The 16827-nt window shown below is 47.5% G+C and overlaps 6 protein-coding genes across 6 annotated transcripts; 4 read left to right on the top strand and 2 right to left on the bottom strand.

The window, feature by feature from the left end:
• Positions 1–5642: 5642 nt before the first annotated feature.
• On the bottom strand, positions 5643–6943 carry F5147DRAFT_695813 (uncharacterized protein). Its single transcript, XM_041437403.1, has 2 exons — positions 6643–6943; positions 5643–6581 (listed from the first exon to the last, which is right to left on the bottom strand). Exons 1-2 carry the CDS (start codon positions 6805–6807, stop codon positions 6024–6026), a joined length of 723 nt encoding a protein of 240 aa, XP_041292534.1. The 5' UTR covers positions 6808–6943; the 3' UTR covers positions 5643–6023.
• A 468-nt stretch (positions 6944–7411) lies between these two features.
• F5147DRAFT_761093 (uncharacterized protein) lies at positions 7412–9052 on the top strand. Its single transcript, XM_041440507.1, has 4 exons — positions 7412–7962; positions 8018–8450; positions 8507–8769; positions 8819–9052. The coding sequence occupies exons 1-4, from the start codon at positions 7693–7695 to the stop codon at positions 8951–8953; spliced, it is 1101 nt and encodes a 366-aa protein (XP_041292533.1). The 5' UTR covers positions 7412–7692; the 3' UTR covers positions 8954–9052.
• A 617-nt stretch (positions 9053–9669) lies between these two features.
• On the top strand, positions 9670–10817 carry F5147DRAFT_773918 (S-adenosyl-L-methionine-dependent methyltransferase; the record flags this gene model as incomplete). Its single annotated transcript, XM_041441540.1, has 5 exons — positions 9670–9823; positions 9884–10072; positions 10131–10216; positions 10279–10486; positions 10540–10817. 5 exons carry the CDS (start codon positions 9670–9672, stop codon positions 10815–10817), a joined length of 915 nt encoding a protein of 304 aa, XP_041292532.1.
• Positions 10818–12083: 1266 nt separating this feature from the next.
• F5147DRAFT_177911 (uncharacterized protein) lies at positions 12084–13838 on the top strand. Its single transcript, XM_041428411.1, has one exon. It carries the CDS (start codon positions 12133–12135, stop codon positions 13765–13767), a length of 1635 nt encoding a protein of 544 aa, XP_041292531.1. The 5' UTR covers positions 12084–12132; the 3' UTR covers positions 13768–13838.
• Positions 13839–14404: 566 nt separating this feature from the next.
• Positions 14405–15243, top strand: F5147DRAFT_745830 (flavoprotein; the record flags this gene model as incomplete). Its single annotated transcript, XM_041439789.1, has 5 exons — positions 14405–14527; positions 14580–14693; positions 14746–14811; positions 14928–15099; positions 15158–15243. 5 exons carry the CDS (start codon positions 14405–14407, stop codon positions 15241–15243), a joined length of 561 nt encoding a protein of 186 aa, XP_041292530.1.
• A 23-nt stretch (positions 15244–15266) lies between these two features.
• Positions 15267–16297, bottom strand: F5147DRAFT_753447 (uncharacterized protein; the record flags this gene model as incomplete). The annotated part of the gene is made up of 4 exons (XM_041440252.1): positions 16132–16297; positions 15979–16067; positions 15372–15931; positions 15267–15335 (listed from the first exon to the last, which is right to left on the bottom strand). Exons 1-4 carry the CDS (start codon positions 16287–16289, stop codon positions 15267–15269), a joined length of 876 nt encoding a protein of 291 aa, XP_041292529.1. The 5' UTR covers positions 16290–16297.
• Positions 16298–16827: the final 530 nt, after the last annotated feature.

The following is a 16827-nucleotide window of genomic DNA, read 5'->3' as shown; positions in this document are numbered from 1 at the left end:
TAACAACTTTAGTCACTAAACCTTTGGGCCACGAAAAGACCTAGCGACGTTTTTGCTGGTCACTGACACCGTGATGTTCTCTGTCAGTTTCGAATGATGGGTCTCTTAACGCCCAATCATGATGCGTACGGTACCTTTCCGCCACAATACTGGGCTCCCAATAATAGGTACGTACGGTACTAGTAAACGGAACATCTTGAGAAGGAACAATTAACTCCCAGCACTCTTATCTGCCGAGATAAGCAAACTCGAAAGTTTTACCATTCCTCCAGGGCTCTATGTAACTGGCCTACAATCTCGCTTGCGGCATGAACCAGTTCAGTAAAAAGTCTCACATCTTCAATCAACGAACGGCGAAATTTCCATATCGCGCCTGTTGATTTTCCCGGAATTGTACCTTTGCAGCTCTACACGATGCGGAATCAAAGGCGCCGGCGAGGTTTCAAATTTTCACGTTTGAAACCGGCCCCACAGATCAGTGGGAGTTTGGGAACTACTTAAAATGGCAAGTTAGCACGACGCTAAACTATCGCGGACTTTCTTGCGGTAACTAACCCAGCGCTGTGGTTGATTCTCAAGCGTCGCCTATGGTACAGATTTGCGGGGACCCGCAGGGACTGGGAGTTACTGGATCAATTGATCTGACCTATTCGAAGCCGTTTGAATGGCTTCCTGGCACACAAAGTTATGCACCAAATCAGTTCCAAGCACCGACTTTCTTGATCTTGCAGTCGTGGCACTGCCAAATTCAAATATAGGGCAGCTCCACTCGGCGTGTCATCTGGAAGCTTTAAACCACATCTCTAGCTACGATATCCCGTAGTTGGACGAACACGTCAATACCCTCGATGCCGTGCCCCAGTGTGGAGTCATCAGAAATAGGTGTCCGTTTTCCTTTTTCTCTATGATCTTCATAGCCACGTTCGTAAAGCAATGAGCATGCTGTTAAAGATAAGTATTCTTTCAGTACTCGGTCAAACTTCTTTCCTCATCCTGCTTGCGGGCGCAGAAGTCCCGAAGGTTATGGAATCAAAAGTGCACAATCAAGGTCGATGAAATCATACCGACGTCAAGGGTCGTCTGCACTCGTGGTGCCAATCAAGGGACCCGCCATGAATCATCTTCGGAGTATTCTTTTGCTTGTCGGGATGGTTTCCAGATAAGTGATTCGCCCGTGGAACTTCCAGTCTCGAAGTCCATGCTTTCCCCGACCCTGTCTCATAATGGCATAATTTCGTGATCTTTGAAGACGTTATGATCTAGGGTCTCATCAATATAAGGCTTTAGCAACGCATCTGCGAGGTCCTCGAACTCGGCGGTCAACTTTATCGCAATTTTATGGCTTTTCGTCGAACTTTTACTAAAGACTATCTACGATAAGCGGTGAGCTTTACAATGACGACTCAAACAATGTCCGAATATGACGGGTCTGCTGATATTTTCCCAGGGAAAAACTAGCGAAGCAGAACTCGAGTCACATTCATTTGCACATCTTCTCGAATGTCAGGCCATTCACTCAAACTCAATGACGACTTCTCAACTGAATGTGATTACTAGCTGTTACAAAAATAGATGAAATTGATAACTTGCGTATTCATCGATTTGTAACAGCCGCCTATGCTTATGGGATTCTAAGAGGTAAGCTTGTTCCCAATCACAAGAGTTCAAAGAAGCTGTTGGTGGCCAGTTGTAAATGCATGAGATGTGATGATTTTAATGAGGGGTCTATCCTGCAATAGTTAAGGTCGTCGTAGTGGACATGTCCGAAAATGTTTGATCCCACGGAAGCAATTCGCGTCTACTATGCACTCCGCCTGTCTTTCACCATGACTTTGGTGTTCTCTTTTCACGATGTGGCCTATATTTTCAATAGGTACATCCAATAGTAGTTTGTATAGACAACCGAGCTTGCAGACCAATACTCGGCCTGAGCTGAGCGCGAAACGTTGATTCAACTTCAAGTTGTTTAATTGAAACTCAACTTGAATGTAACATCCGGTTATTACCTTTGCAAAAGCAAATTTTCTTTGTGCGCACTGCGCTCCATGAATCGTCCATATTTAGCACTAGCCAATCCTTCGCCTGGTGACCCACCTATCCTGATGCAGTCACGTTCACTATCGCATGATCAGCAGTGTGACTCAATCAGCAAGTGCACTTGTGCTCTATTGGAACAATATGTCAGCTAACATCAAAGAGGCTAGTACTTTGCATTCACTCTCATTGTTCGTCCTTACATGGCTTCACGATGCACCTGTGCTTGTGCAATTTTCTTAGATCCATTCAACTGAAAAAGGTCACAGAGTTAATTTGGCTACCAGGCCCGCAAGCTTCATTTGCATGTGAGTCTCAGAAAGTTGTCGGCAGGTTTACATCGATTATTACAGTGCTCAGTCTGCCTTAAATACCAATATCATCTGTTCACAGGTCATTGATGCGCCGCCCACCCTTGCACGCCATCCAACGCTCGCTCGATGAAGAGCTTAGTGGACCACAAGCAAGACTAGGCACTCTTAGATAAATTCAAATATCTACAATGCACATCGCTCGAGCACTACAGAAATTTGTTCAAAAGCAACTGTACTGATTGGCTCCGAGTCAAACTAGGTATTGCACCATCAACCATGATACCACAGCGAAAGCAGAAACATGACACACTGTCGCGACGTGCCCCTAGGGCTGCTGGCTCAATTTTAGACTGGAATCTGGCAGATCAAACCTTCACCCTAGGAGCGTATTCAATCATTACGACCAACATATCATAACCTGCCGGCAAGCATCAAACAGTTCTCTTCTTTGTCACCACAGAACGCTCGTTCGAATCCCCGATCTCTCATCCCGTCCTCTCATTCATCGCTTCATCATTTGAACCTGCAATGACTCTGCCAAAGTTGAGGTGATCATTCTCGTCAATAGTCCCGATTTTAATCGGTCGATATCCCACGTCATTTTTCTTTCACTCACTCGTCGCTCCCTTATATGTAGTACCTGCAATTCGTCCATGCCATTAGTAGGCCGGTGGTTCTGCGGCCGCTGTACAGAGATAATGAGGTATCTTTGGAATTTGACACTCGTTCTTAACATATTATCAGATGGGCCCCAGGCTACGAGGGAAACCAGGGAAACGAGGCCGCGGATCAGAAAGCTTCCACGGGTGTTGACGCAACACTTCTATGGCAAAATCAAAGACGAGGCAGCCGATATCATATGCAAGATACGCTCACCTCCTCTCTCTTGATCAATCAGCCCCGTCGAAAAAGTCGCGAGCAAGATCGAAACCCTACCAGGAAAGCAAGGGTCGCTCATCTTTCAACTCCGCACAAGCTACATCCCCCTGAACAAATATCTCCGCCGAATTTCAAAATCGCCAACCCAAAATATAATGCACATGAGAAAATCCGTTGACCACTTTCTGCTCGTCTGCCCCACATTCACTCGACAACGAGACGTACTAAGAGATAAAGTAAGACCGCGCCAATGCCACATTGAAAGGGTGTAAGAGCAACGCTAAAGTACATCGCACGCACGAAAGGACTGGCACAAATTTTCGGAGACGTCACCTTTCCAAAGGAGAGCGGGAAAAAGAAGTAGAGGGAAGGGAAGCAATCGCATTGTGCCACTCTAATCAAACGCCGCCGCCATAAAACATAAAGCATACACAGTATATAGACCAGCCGCAGACAATAAAGTAGAATACTGCATGTAGTGTCCACCATAGGGCCCCGCCCCAAAAGACAACAAACAAGGACGAAAAATCTTGGCATACACTTAGTTAGAGTATAATTTATGCCGCTCAGGTACATTCAAATATCCTGTTCTCGTTCCGAATCTTCCGGTATAACATCAATTGTCTGCCAGTTAGTACAGGTTATCAGATTTTAAGCGAGGTATTGTATTGAAGTCAGGCAGATGACATGGCCGACGCTTGCGTGCGGTTCGAGACAATAGACAGTGACAGGAAGAAAAGGCACAAACAAGTGCTTTTGGATGCGAGAGCGGTAGTTCCTTCTCGTGGATCTGTGATAATCGCGTTCCTGACAGAAATGGCGACTACGCCAACTACGCTTCACTATGTGGACCATGGCTTCGGATCAATGCACGACCGTCGGCCATCTCTGAGCGTAGCGCAGTTGTCAAGCAAGACTTTCAGGTCAGGGACATAGTTAGAAGAGAGCCAACTGCGCTCTGTTTGTGTTTCACCGAGGGATGTAATCCGTGCTAAATATTCAATCTTGGCGTAAAACGGTGCAGAACACACATTTGACTTGTATTGAGAGCAAATGTAACCGGATTGACCTCAAGTTCAACTAGGGTAGCAGCACTCCCAGCACGTGTCTTGCGGCCGCTTGTAAGGCGACGTCCCTGCCGGGCAGTTCGAAGATGGTTGAGCAGTGCACGGCAGGAAGCATCCCACAGTTCCTTCAGGAGAATCTGCCGTCAAGATCTCAGTAGCACCACTAGCAGCAGTGGCACTGGCAGCGGTAAGAATTGTGAGGTAAACAATTTGAACGAGCTTCATAGTATCTGGTATGATTATCGTGCTTCAGCATATAATGCCCCGTTCTAGGAAATTACACACCGACAAAAGTTTGATTGTGTAGTGCCGCACTGTGCGCGAAGTTGCTATGACAAAGTCTTAGAAGATATTATGCGTTGGTTCAATGAAATGCGTAGTGTGACATAAGAGGGTTACTCACTGCAACAGGAGGCGGTCGTCTTTAAGGTCTTTTAAACTCAACCGCGTTGATTTTATACCTGTTCTCATCAGGGTTGAAACTATACTCGGAGAAAGTTTTATACCGAGCAAAAACATGCAGCCTATCTCAAGCCTATCTATCACCTTGACAATGAGGATGCCAGGTCAATGGCTTTTTGATCTACTGAAACACCCCATATCACCTGTCTCGATGACGATGACTTTGCAAGATCAAGAATAACGTGGATTGGCACGGCTACTCCCTCGAGTTCGCCTTTTGTTCAATTGCTGAGCTACCCTTGTCGCAACTACCTGTCTCGTAAGGCTGGAATGGATGATATGGAATACAAGGTCAGTAGGTTAACTTGTCTGCATCATAACGAGCGGGGTACACGTCTGCCTAGACACACCAACAGCATTCTAAACGTGAGCGAAATTTTTTTTAGCGAAAATAGCATATGAGATACTGATTGCATGGTTTTAAGAGGAATACGTACGGATAATACCCGAAACAACGACACCTCGCCCATCTGATCATGGTCGTTCAAACTCAAAAGATGAGGGGATATTGGTACCACAATGCAAACTAGGTGCTCAGAAAAACGGGAGCCGTCTGTCCTGTGAGCAAATAAATATGCTACTAGTCTCAGTCTGTTTGAATCCGTATATAAGGGACGTTATTCTGAAAGATAGAAGAAGTCAGTGACGTGGCACCTGCAATTTTGGAGTACATACAAAGAACAGACAACAGCCTCAATGTGAACCCAAGTTACTCCGGTTCATTGTGCAATGAGAGATTGGTACCTTGAATGCGAGAAAACACATTATGAACATTGGAATAGCGCTAGTACTTAGTATGACGTGTTGGAGAACAGGCCTATTTGTTATTGTTTGGCTTTCGATCTCGAGGCTTTCGGCGTTCCATCCAGACACATTCCTCGCTACTCGCCTTTCCTCACTTTCCTTCTGATCTTAACTCAACACTGACAGTGAAGCCGAATTACATCCCACAACGCCTTTGAGTTCATGACACTCATCAGCCGAATGTCCTCAATTCACCGCTCTCAACCTCACACCAGTGACCAGCGATGAAATCGAACTCACTCAGCGCCCAAGCCGTCCTCGTGTTGTCGAAGTGGTTTAGTGTGGGACAAGCAGGTATATCTCTTCTTGGTGCGTTTACAATCACAGTTTGTTTAATATGTTAAATCCGTTTGGCGTAGTAAAACGAGTGTCTAAGTTGAATAAAAAGAAAACTATGTACTGTGTCGACCGGTTGTTTTCCAACAAACAGATACGCGCACAGCGCCTGGTATAATGTATGTAATCAATAGACCCCAGGAACAAGTCGGTACCTCACTTGCTTTGCCCAATTCTCCCAGTCTTCTCCCAGAGCGCGCTGCAACATCTGGTCCTCCACTGCAGGTCGGCTGAGGGAGGTCCAAACGCTGAATGCGGTAAACAATAAAGCGCCAGTCACTAACACTTCAACGAAAGGCACTGGTAAAATCCCAGACTGTCTTATCCACGATCCTTGGCTTCCGTACATGACAGCGATCCCAGCACTTTGGAGAAGGAGACCGGTGTAACTCGGGTGGCGCACCACCGAGTACGGTCCGCTTGTCACAAGTTTATGCTCTTTTCTGATGCTGAGCTGGAAGCTCCAAAGCTTTCCTAACATTGCCATACAATAAAGCCTCAGTGCGCCACCAATCGCGATGGCAATACTGGCGAAAAGGAATGTGGGGGTGATCGGTGTAGGGTGAAGAACGCGCAAAAGCTGCACAGCTCTAGCACCATTGATGCCCTCTGTAACGTGCGAGGGCGCTATATACATGACCAGGATGCTAGCCACTTCAGCAGACGATACCGCCCACGCGCCGATCTGTTATATCATCCACAAATTAATAAAGTCGATGATCGACTCGGATGTTTAGGAGCCCCACCTTCATTAACTCCAAACCGCGAAGTTTCAAACACCATCCAATGATGAATTCGAATAACGAGGGCACCACCTTCTCTTTAGATGACGGTGGGGGAGAAGGGGAAGTGAACGAAACATGAATCCCAATAGCAGAAACTAGGACGAAGGGGATCTTCAATAGACTCATGGTGTACCGCTGTACTTGGCCTAGAGGAGAAGAAGTTGATAGGAATTGATGAAACCGCCGGAGGAGGCTTGTGTGATTTTTATATGATCATGGTCTCAGTTGTTCACACATGATATTTACTCTTACCTGATGCAGGGCGGTGAACTTGAACCTATAAGTTAAACCGAAATGGTGACCCTTGCTGCTCACGACATCATATCATGAATATTGCTACATTATTAGGGTCCTAGGGAGTGCGATGCTGCTGAACCGATAAGTTAACCGGAATATTAATGGCGACCCTTGCTGCTCACGACATGAATATTGCTATATTAGGGAGACGCTTTCTGTCACGAATTTGCAAATGCATTTCGCCTCGAATAAACCTCAATCGATTAAAATCTATTGGGGCAACAAATGCAGAATTGATTACGACCAACGTATCACAGTTGCAACCTGCTGGCAAGCATCAAACAAATTTCTTTTTGGTTACTACAGAACACTTGCTCGAATTCCCGGTCTCTCATTCGTCACTTCATCATTGAACCTGCAATGGCGTAGTACTAAAGTTGAGATGATGATGATTCATTCCGATTTTACATAATCGGTCGATATCCCGATTCCCGAGCCCTTCACTCAGTACGCCATCGTTACTCAGGATCAGTCAGCCCAGCGCTAGCTGAGCATATCACAACTAATCTCGCAGCGCTGTGTACCTGCCGGTGCTGGGTGCCATTCAGCATTTCCCGATAGCATATACTCAACCTGACAAATCTATATTTTAAACTCGTTAACCAGCCTGTCGAGGTTGGCTATAAAATACATGACATGGATTCCCGTCTCCAGATCTCCAATCAATACCACTCAAAGGATTTCATAGTACTACCTAGTTTGTAATAGATCATCATGACCGATTCTTCGAGCTGCGCACTCTTTTCCCCCATCCGCGTAGGCAACATCAACTTGCAGCACCGGGTTGTCCTTGCCCCACTTACCCGTCTACGTGCAGACACAGATCACGTCCCAACCCCACAAGCACCAGCGTACTACTCTCAGAGAGGGTCTACCCCTGGCACTCTTCTCATCGCAGAAGGCACATTCATATCTCAGAGCGCTGGTGGTTATGATAATATGCCTGGGATATACACCGATGCCCATCTGGATGGATGGAAAAAGGTATGTTGTTCCTTGCTCAATAATTATGAGAGCGGACTCACATTCCGGACTGCAGGTAACAGAAGCAGTCCATGAGAAGGGTTCTTTCATTTTCCTACAAATCGTGGCACTCGGCCGCACCGCAGAAATAGCTGTTCTTGCCAAGGAGGACAATAGTCCCCTCGTCGGTGCCTCATCTATCTCCCTGCCGGGAAAAACAGACGTGCCACGCGCACTCACCACGGATGAAATCAAAGAATACGTTGCCATGTTCACCACTGCAGCAAAAAATGCCATTCGAGCTGGTTTCGACGGCGTTGAAATTCATGGCGCAAATAGCTGCTTGATCGACCAGTTCATACAAGATGCCAGTAACCAACGCACAGATGAATATGGCGGAAGCATCGAGAATCGCGCAAGGTTTGCACTCGAAGTAACGGATGCCATTGTCGAGGCCATTGGTGCTGAGAGGACCGGGTTCCGAATGAGCCCGTGGGGCGTATTAAACGGTACATATCACATCATTCATTAGTAGCGATCTTTATTTAGCTGATTTGTGGTGCAGGTATGGGCATGGCAGACCCCAAACCCCAGTTCTCCTACGTGGTTGAGCAGCTGCGCAAACACAAACTCGCATACATCCACGTCGTGGAGCCGATGCCTGCCGAAGTCACTACTGAAAAAAATAGCGATTTCCTCCGTGATATCTGGCAAGGTGTTGAAGGCAGTACCTTCATCGGCACAAACGGATATACTCGGAATACCGCAATTGAGACGGTAGACAAGAAAGGCGGCCTTATCGGATTCGGGAGGTTGTTCATGCCGAACGTGAGTCATTTGTTTCCCGGACTAGGCAGTGACCAACATCCCTTACTAGCCCGATCTTCCATTCCGTCTGCGAAAGGGTATTGCACTTGAGCGGGGTGACCAAGCAACATGGTACATGGGCGGTAATCTCACACCAGCGGGTTATTCGGATTGGCCCTTTGCACCAGAGAACGATCAACAATAGAGCAGCAACTCACATGGTCTTGTAAGTGATATACCTCAGAATATAATTTCACCTTACTGTAGTATACACCCGATATCATACTCAATATTTATCTCAGTCTATCTTACGGTGTGACTTGAGTGGTGAAAATTCATCGTGTTTTTGACCAAGAGGCACCAAGGCGGAACTTCTACGACGTTGTCGGACCAGATTGTAGGACTGAGTATGTATATATACATGAGTTGGGTTTCCTGACAGTCGTGGAACCGAGGGCACCAGAAGTCTTTCCTTGCGAGGAATGTAATGTGCTAGAAGAGAACAAGTCTTGTTATTCTTCAGGACCATTCATCTCGTACATTCGGGAAAGCTAGTGTCATACTCGGAGGATTTTCTTTTTGGTCCTCTCACCAGTATTACTAGTGACGTCACTTTCTCAAACTGCTGTCACGGTAATCAATAATCATACCCCCGGTAACCCAAGACCTTTATGGACGAGGTCTCCAGTCCTTAGCTCCTTGACAGTCGTTCCTCGGAAGTTCTATCTCAAGGGGGTGCCCAATACGTACATGAGTACTTCCGATAGCACCGATGACCGTATTCACGTCGGCCATCATCTCCGAGTCAATACCAATTAGACGCTCTTCAGGGTATTTATATTCCTTGTGCAATGTGCATCCTCATAGAGTCATAGTCCCCAAGTGCTATCGGCGGCTACGTGGACACTCGTTATTTCTCCGATGGCAACTTACGCCAAATCCTCCTTTGACAGCGCCATCTATGCAACTTTCAGGCCGACTTACCCTAGGTCCCTGTTTGACTTTGTATTCCGGTACCACGAGCGCAACAATAGTGCAAGATGGAACAGAGCGGTGGATCTTGGTTGTGGGACGGGTCAGTTCTAGCTGTACTCAATGTGGAGGGCTTAGACTCTTGACCTACTCGGGATTTCAGGTCAAGCAACAGTCGAGCTCACACCCTTCAAGCGCGTCACCGGCGTCGACGCAAGTTCCAATATGATCAAAGTTGCTCAGGGTACCCTCAAGAATACGCCAACGAGCACTGGTCAATATGAGTACATACAGGCGAGCGCAGAGAATCTAACATTTTTGGAGGATAGCAGTGTGGATCTAGTCATTTCCGGTGCGGGTCACTTAGAAAGAGAACCCACTATTTGTTCATGATGACTGTGTGATTGTAGCCCAGGCATGCCATTGGTTCGATTGGAACAAAATATGGCCTGAGGTTGCAAGAGTGCTGAGGAAGAATGGAAGTGCTGTATTCTGGGTACGTGTTCCCGTCTCCAAGCCATTACATGTCATGTCACTCTTAACATTTACTTGACTTAGGGTTACTCCCAGTTCCGCTTCGCCCGCTATCCGTCACTCACGCAGAGAATCAACGCTTATGTCGAAGGCACTGACCCACTGAACAGCGTCGGCCAATACTGGGAGCAACCCGGTCGTTCGATTTTGGATAACCACTTGATTGAGGTCCCAGATGCCAATGAAATTGTACCTGGCGCGTTCAGCGATTTCGAGAGAGTTTTCTTCACAGGTCTGTGTTGGACTTATCATATCGTCATGCGACGCTTCACCGATGCATCACAGGCGACTACCACCCATCTCTCCCATCCCCACGCTCCGTGATCATGCGTAAGAAGATGACGTGGGATGACCTGCTATCGTATTTGAATACGTGGAGTGCATTGCACACATTCCGCCAGCACAACCCCAGTGATGGAGAGAACCCGCATGGAGATGTCGCAGTGCGGTTCTGGAAAGACCTCAAGGAGGGTGCCGAGAGGGAGGAGGGGAGAGCCGTGGAAGGACATGATGAAGTAGATATTGAATGGCCAGTGGCGGTGGTAATGGCTAAGAGAGCGTGATAGTACTCGAGGGCGGTAGGTAGGTGTTCTTTTGTTGGCGGCTTGCAGATCATCAGACTTATCTAAGGCAAAATACTAATAATTATTCGGAAGGCCAGTGAGGTTGTTAAGACCTTCAAGTCAAGGGCTTGGAAGAGAGTCAACTGCGCTATATTTGTGCTTCACCAAGGGATGTTATCGTGCTAAATATTCAATCTTCGCGTAAAACGGTACAAGACACATTTGACTTGCATTGACATCAAGTGTTCTGACACCTTGTTCGCCTCCTAGAGGGCGTCTGTGAGGCTCGTAGTCGCGCAGAACGACGACGAGATGGTGGTCGAAGGGCAGGCATAACGTTTGAACTCCGCTGGGGTGCCGAAGCGTGCCGCGTGCTTGCTGTACGTAGTGTCGTGGGCAGAAAGGAATTGGCCTCTTGGCAGATGGCAGAACGGCAGAACGGCAATTGGCAGAATGGCAGAAGTCGGCAAAATGTATTGTGAGCATTTTTAGCTCTTTTCAACTATGTTTGTACTATGGCAAAAATGGTTTCGACTACTACACTAAGGCTATACACCTGATGAGACAAAAGTGCATCAATATCATACCCTGATGAACTCTGAGCTTCAATTGAGTACATTGATCTCTTCAACAAAGCCAGTTGGCCTGCCCCATCATTTTCTCACGGTTGGTCAACCTCCTCCTTTGAGTCAACTCTCCGGAAAGTTGCAGAAGCAATAGGTGGGGATAGAGGCCTTGATTGCCTTTTTTGTAGTGAGGTAGCCACTGCATGAGCATGATCAAAGGCATCATATTTTTCAGTCAATTAGATGTTTGTCATGGCATTAATAAATGGATGCTGTCGTGCTGAGCTAGCAGCAGTTGCATGTGAAAAGTAGTGATTTGAGTTGTTTTTGACCAATTTTTGACTTTTTTCCCAGTAACTACTAACAAATTGGTCGGACACAAGTTTTTGGACAGAATGCCCTTGGTCTTCTAGGCAACATGTCAAATTTTTATTGTTTGTTAGCAGGAACAAATACTAGGTTATCGTATTTCTGCCGACTTCTGCCAACCACCCTTGACCTACTGCCGGCAATTGCCGCTTGGCAATTGCCACTGGCAGAATGGCAGCATTCTGCCAACAACACTAGCTGTACGTAAGGTTTACTCTGAGTACTGTAACGTAGTCAGCCAATTAAAGATCGTTTATCGTTTACTACTAGAAATTCTGGACTCCGAGTCAGTCCTAATGAGGAGCTTAGGAGTGACTTGACACGTATACACACGGTTATATGCAATGAATTGACCTAGTAAGTACTTGCCATCGTCCGACATGCACCGCTGTCTTCGCCTGACTGAGATCCTCGAAAGAATATTTTGTCTTGTGTTGGATGTTCAATTTATTGACTCAAGCTTCGATGCCTATGAACTGCTACAGCCTGCAATCTTACCGTTTCCTACCACTGAAGGTCGACGCTCTGTCCTCAACTTTGCACTTACCTGTCGTGCATTTCGCGACCCAGCACTCAACGTCCTTCACTCCTACATAGGAGATATCTCGTCTCCCATCAAGTTCGTGCCTGGCCAACTGCCTAGACCTCCCCGGGTTCATATACCCGAACAGTTCCGCCCATCAATCCTCCGTGCTACATGCGTCCAGATCTTCTTCAATCAAAATTTATATCGCGATGACTCTGGATACGCACTGCTCCTTGAAAGCGCATCCAAAGATGCCCCGCTCTTTCCCCAGCTGCGCTCGCTCGGATGGTTCGACCCACATGTTGAAACCATCCCCGCCCTCAACCTCCTCCTGCCCACCGTCCATACCCTCGCTCTAGATATCACGAATGATCAATTTCGTAAGGCCGTCTTCCAAAAACTCCGTACCACCTGCTTGCACCTCAAAGCTCTTGAATTTATAGCCACGTTTCGCACAGAGCTGGTAATCTCAGAATTGGAGTCCTTTCTGTCCAGCTATTCTGAGCGTCTCACCGAACTTTCGATCAGATTTTTCCGTAAAGACATCCCAAACGTTTTGCTCGAAGCTATCGCTGTGCGGCCACGTCTCCAATACCTCACTCTCCAGATAGGATTCGACAGCATGCCTCTCCGTGCACCCCAGCCTTTTCAGGCACTCACTCACCTGCATATGTCATGCGAGAGTCTGAGCCTTTTCTCATCCTTGCTGCATTCTATTTCCGGGACGGATTCTGGTACTTCGGGATTCCCAAACCTCAAGAAAATTTACAATATTGCACTGCGTTGTGGTCCCACCAGTATCTGGTCCGAACTCCTCACTATCCTCACACGCACAAAGCTAGAGCACATCTCGATCATCGAGAGATGTAACTCTGAGCCCAAGCCGTGCTATACAGGACCAACATTTTTTGAGCTTCGTCCCTTCCTCGCCCGCCCTACCACACTCGTAAATATCAAAACCCTCCTCATCTTCTCCGCCCACTTCGGGTCCATTACACTTACAGACGCTGATGTCCACACACTTGCTCGTGCATGCCCACACCTCTATTCTGTTAGCCTAGGGAATCACGCCACATCTGTGTCTTTGGGTGCCCTGGGTTACATCGTGAGACGCTGTCGTGAGCTGTGCGAAATCTCACTACGTGTGGACGCGCGACTTGATGCGCTCGGCACAATACCCCTGGACGATGACGAGCAAATGTACTTACAACCTAATAGACGCCTGAAGATGCTGGCCATTGGAGGGTCACCCATTGCATGTGTGGGACCGTTGAACCCGCCGACTGCACCAGACTTGATGATGTCCATCCCGCGGTTCCTGCACATGATAGCACCGCGACTCGCGAAAGTCGAAATATCCTTAGAGTCGCAATTGGGGTGGACATATCGGAGGTACAGCCTCAGGGAAATGAAGAAAATGGATGACATAAATAGGTGGAGAAAGGTGGGGAGGGTCTTGTTGGAGTTGACACAAGGGGACACTGACTGATGGTTTTGACGTCCTTGTCGGTGGGAGCAGTGTCATGAGTAGAAGAATATGTCATAACACCATGCGGGCTACGAACAACAGCACAGCAATACCTAGAGAAATGACAAGTGTAATAGTATGGACGTGGTATATTGACCGCTGCTCATCGAGTCCACCACTCTCGCGCTCTGGACCGAACGAGTAGCTTCATCAAAAAGGCGTGGCAGAATGGACTCTCGACAAGGCTGGCCGGCAAGATGTTGAAGTCGATACTTGTGGCAAGATCAGCGGTATCTCGTGCTCGAGCTTCTCCGTTCATGCGCAAGAAAGGCTGAAAAAATTGTGGTCAATTAGTGATGATTGTGATGTGTTTTCCATACATTGTGTTCATCATGTAAATGATCTCCAAAGGACATATTGCCTACAAGTCAAATCATCTGTTGACTGAAGAAAACGGCTATACGTGAGCCTTGACCTCAAGCGTTCTGACACCTTGTTCCTCTCCTAGATCTGGGCCCATTTGTGAGGCTCGTAGTCGCGCCGAGGCCCGAATGACAACGAGATGGTGGTCCATAACGTTTGAACTCCGCTGAGGTGCCGAAGCGTGCCGCGTGCCTGCAGCAGCCGCTCAACTTGCGTTTACTATTCACCGGCACCCATGGTGGCTCGCCAATTTATTGCTGAAACAGAGCGCCTCCCAGATCACGCCCATGTGTTGCTCATAACAACTGGCAGCGTAGCATCTATCAAAGCTCCTCTCATTGTCTCAGCGCTTCTTCAAGTCTGTCCCCGTCCTTGGAATCCTGCTCTTGCTCATGTTATGTGCAACGCAGTACCAAAATGTCAGAGTAGAAGTGGTTGCGACCAAGGAGTCGCTCGCATTTTATGACCCTGCAGATGTAGTCAATGCAGGCGCCCGCGTGTGGACCGATGAGGACGAGTGGTCGGTGAATACACGCGCTTTTCAGAAGAGCTTGGCCGTCTTGACGTCCATGACAGGGGTCATACAAGATTGGAGATCCGATCCTGCATATCGAGTTGAGGAGGTGGGCTGATATTGTTCTTGTCGCTCCCTGCTCGGCGAATACGCTCTCAAAGATTGCACACGGACTCTGCGACAATCCTTGCGGTATGTTTCCCAGCGCATTCATATCGTGCTTGATGGCAAACCTCTTGCTTAGACCTCTCTGCTTCGTGCGCTGGCACCTACGACACCGACTTATGTATTTCCGGCGATGAATACGCTCATGTACGAGCATCCGCTCACGGCAGAACATTTGCACGTCGTGCGGGATGTTGTGCGCTACCAAGTTGTCGGGCCAATCGGAAAAAATCTTGCCTGTGGGGACGTTGGTATGTGGTCCCAACTTTTATTTCTTGCCGTTGCAGATAAATTGACTCTTTTTCGAAGGACTTGGTGCCATGACGGAATGGCGAGATATCGTGGAGATAGTGGTGGATCAAATGAAACTCGTTCGCAAAGACAACAAGTCATAAAACTCTATAAGTCTAATATTGGTCTAATCCTTCTTCTTCGCGAATACATGTATATGTGCTAGTCCACGAACGCTTTGTATCCTCTGAAAATGCTCAGCGTCTGATGCAGCCTAGCTAGAGCCACTCACTGGGGGGTTGACAAACCATGCAGTCTCCCATTCCCTCTCCACCCACCTTCGTTTAACAAAACCATCTATTTCTCTTCCAGCATTCCTCACCATCTCTTCGATCTCTGGATTGCCCCTGGGGCTGCGAACTAATTTCTCCATTGTGATTCCCCACTCCGCAAGTGCAGGCAGACACTCTGGTAGGGTGGACGGTGAGGGTGGAAGCTCATTGGTGCCTGTAAACCCACACAACCCATCTTGTTGAATCCGTGTATCGACTTCTGCTGGGATGAGATCTGGATGGAAGATGGGTACTCGCGACCAGATGAGCGTATGTTCGATCTCGATAGGGACGGAGTAAGGCCAGTCGTTCTGAATGATACTGATGAACTCTGAGTCGAACGGCATATCAGCTTTGAAATATTCGGGTGCATCTGGGGGAAGTGGTGGGAGAAACTGATTAGATTTGGATGATGAGATGGACCCATCCTTGAGTCTGATATCGCTATCGAGTGCTGAGGGTAAGAGTGAAAGGGTATCCGGCTTTCCCCATTGAAGACGATGGTTGATAAGGTAGTTCTCTTCAGGCTGTTGAGCGATCTCTACATCCTGACTCTACGTTACCTACCCAATGAGCCGTGCTCCTTCACGACTCCTGGAGACCATGCGTTGTATCTCTTTTGTAGCGCCTTGTCACGCTTTAGCAGCCCGAGATCCCTTTTGTGACGTTGCAGAGTCAGCGTCGTCTGTCTTGTTGATACTGGCGGTGAAATACAAGTACCCAGAATTCACGAAGGTCTTGAGCTGGTGCCATGTGAACTTGGGTGGATAGTGCGCGAGCAACTCTTCCCTTGTTGGAGGACCTGTTCGCAGGGAAACTTGTATGATTTTTCGGTGGGAAACATTATCTGGTGTATCCAAGGGTGGCTCTATGGTCATGGTCGTTGCAACGTTGATGGGTATATACCTTATGTGATTTGTTGATCATTTGTTTACCTCTGCATCGTGTCCGTTCTATATATACCTCAGTAAAGTAAACCTTTTTTTAGCAGGGATCTAATTCCCCGAAACAGGGGACTTGATGCCGAGGATGCATTCATCGCATGTGTTCTTTCTGAAAAAAGAAGGATTTTGCGACTCTAGTCCAACGATAAATAATAATGCGAAAATCTCGAGAATTAGTCCTAATTAGGAGCTGAGGAGGTGACTCGGACTTGACATGCGGCTATATGCAATGAATTGACCTAGTAAGTACTTGCCACCGTCCGACATGCACCGCTGTCTTCGCCTGACTGAAATCCTCGAAATAATATTTCGTCTTGTATTCGATGTTCAATTTATTGACCTAGGCTTCAATGACTCTGAAGTGCTACAGCCTGTAATCCTACCGTTTCCTAACACTGAAGGTCGACGCTCCGTCCTCAACCTCGCACTCACCTGTCGTGCATTTTGCGACCCAGCACTCAACGTTCTTCAC

This window comes from Suillus discolor (assembly GCF_016758755.1).
Source record: "Suillus discolor strain FC423 chromosome Unknown F5147scaffold_29, whole genome shotgun sequence".
Taxonomy (NCBI): Eukaryota; Fungi; Basidiomycota; class Agaricomycetes; order Boletales; family Suillaceae; genus Suillus; species Suillus discolor.
This window is presented reverse-complemented; position numbering and strand designations above follow the sequence as displayed.

Coding starts and splice junctions, on each gene's coding strand:
- F5147DRAFT_177911 (XM_041428411.1), top strand. CDS start 12,133: ATGCACCGCTGTCTTCGCCTGACTGAGATCCTCGAAAGAATATTTTGT.
- F5147DRAFT_761093 (XM_041440507.1), top strand. CDS start 7,693: ATGACCGATTCTTCGAGCTGCGCACTCTTTTCCCCCATCCGCGTAGGC. Junction 7,963..8,017: donor ATCTGGATGGATGGAAAAAG/GTATGTTGTTCC, acceptor TCCGGACTGCAG/GTAACAGAAGCAGTCCATGA. Junction 8,770..8,818: donor GGAGGTTGTTCATGCCGAAC/GTGAGTCATTTG, acceptor ATCCCTTACTAG/CCCGATCTTCCATTCCGTCT.
- F5147DRAFT_695813 (XM_041437403.1), bottom strand. CDS start 6,807: ATGAGTCTATTGAAGATCCCCTTCGTCCTAGTTTCTGCTATTGGGATT. Junction 6,582..6,642: donor GCGGTTTGGAGTTAATGAAG/GTGGGGCTCCTA, acceptor ATGATATAACAG/ATCGGCGCGTGGGCGGTATC.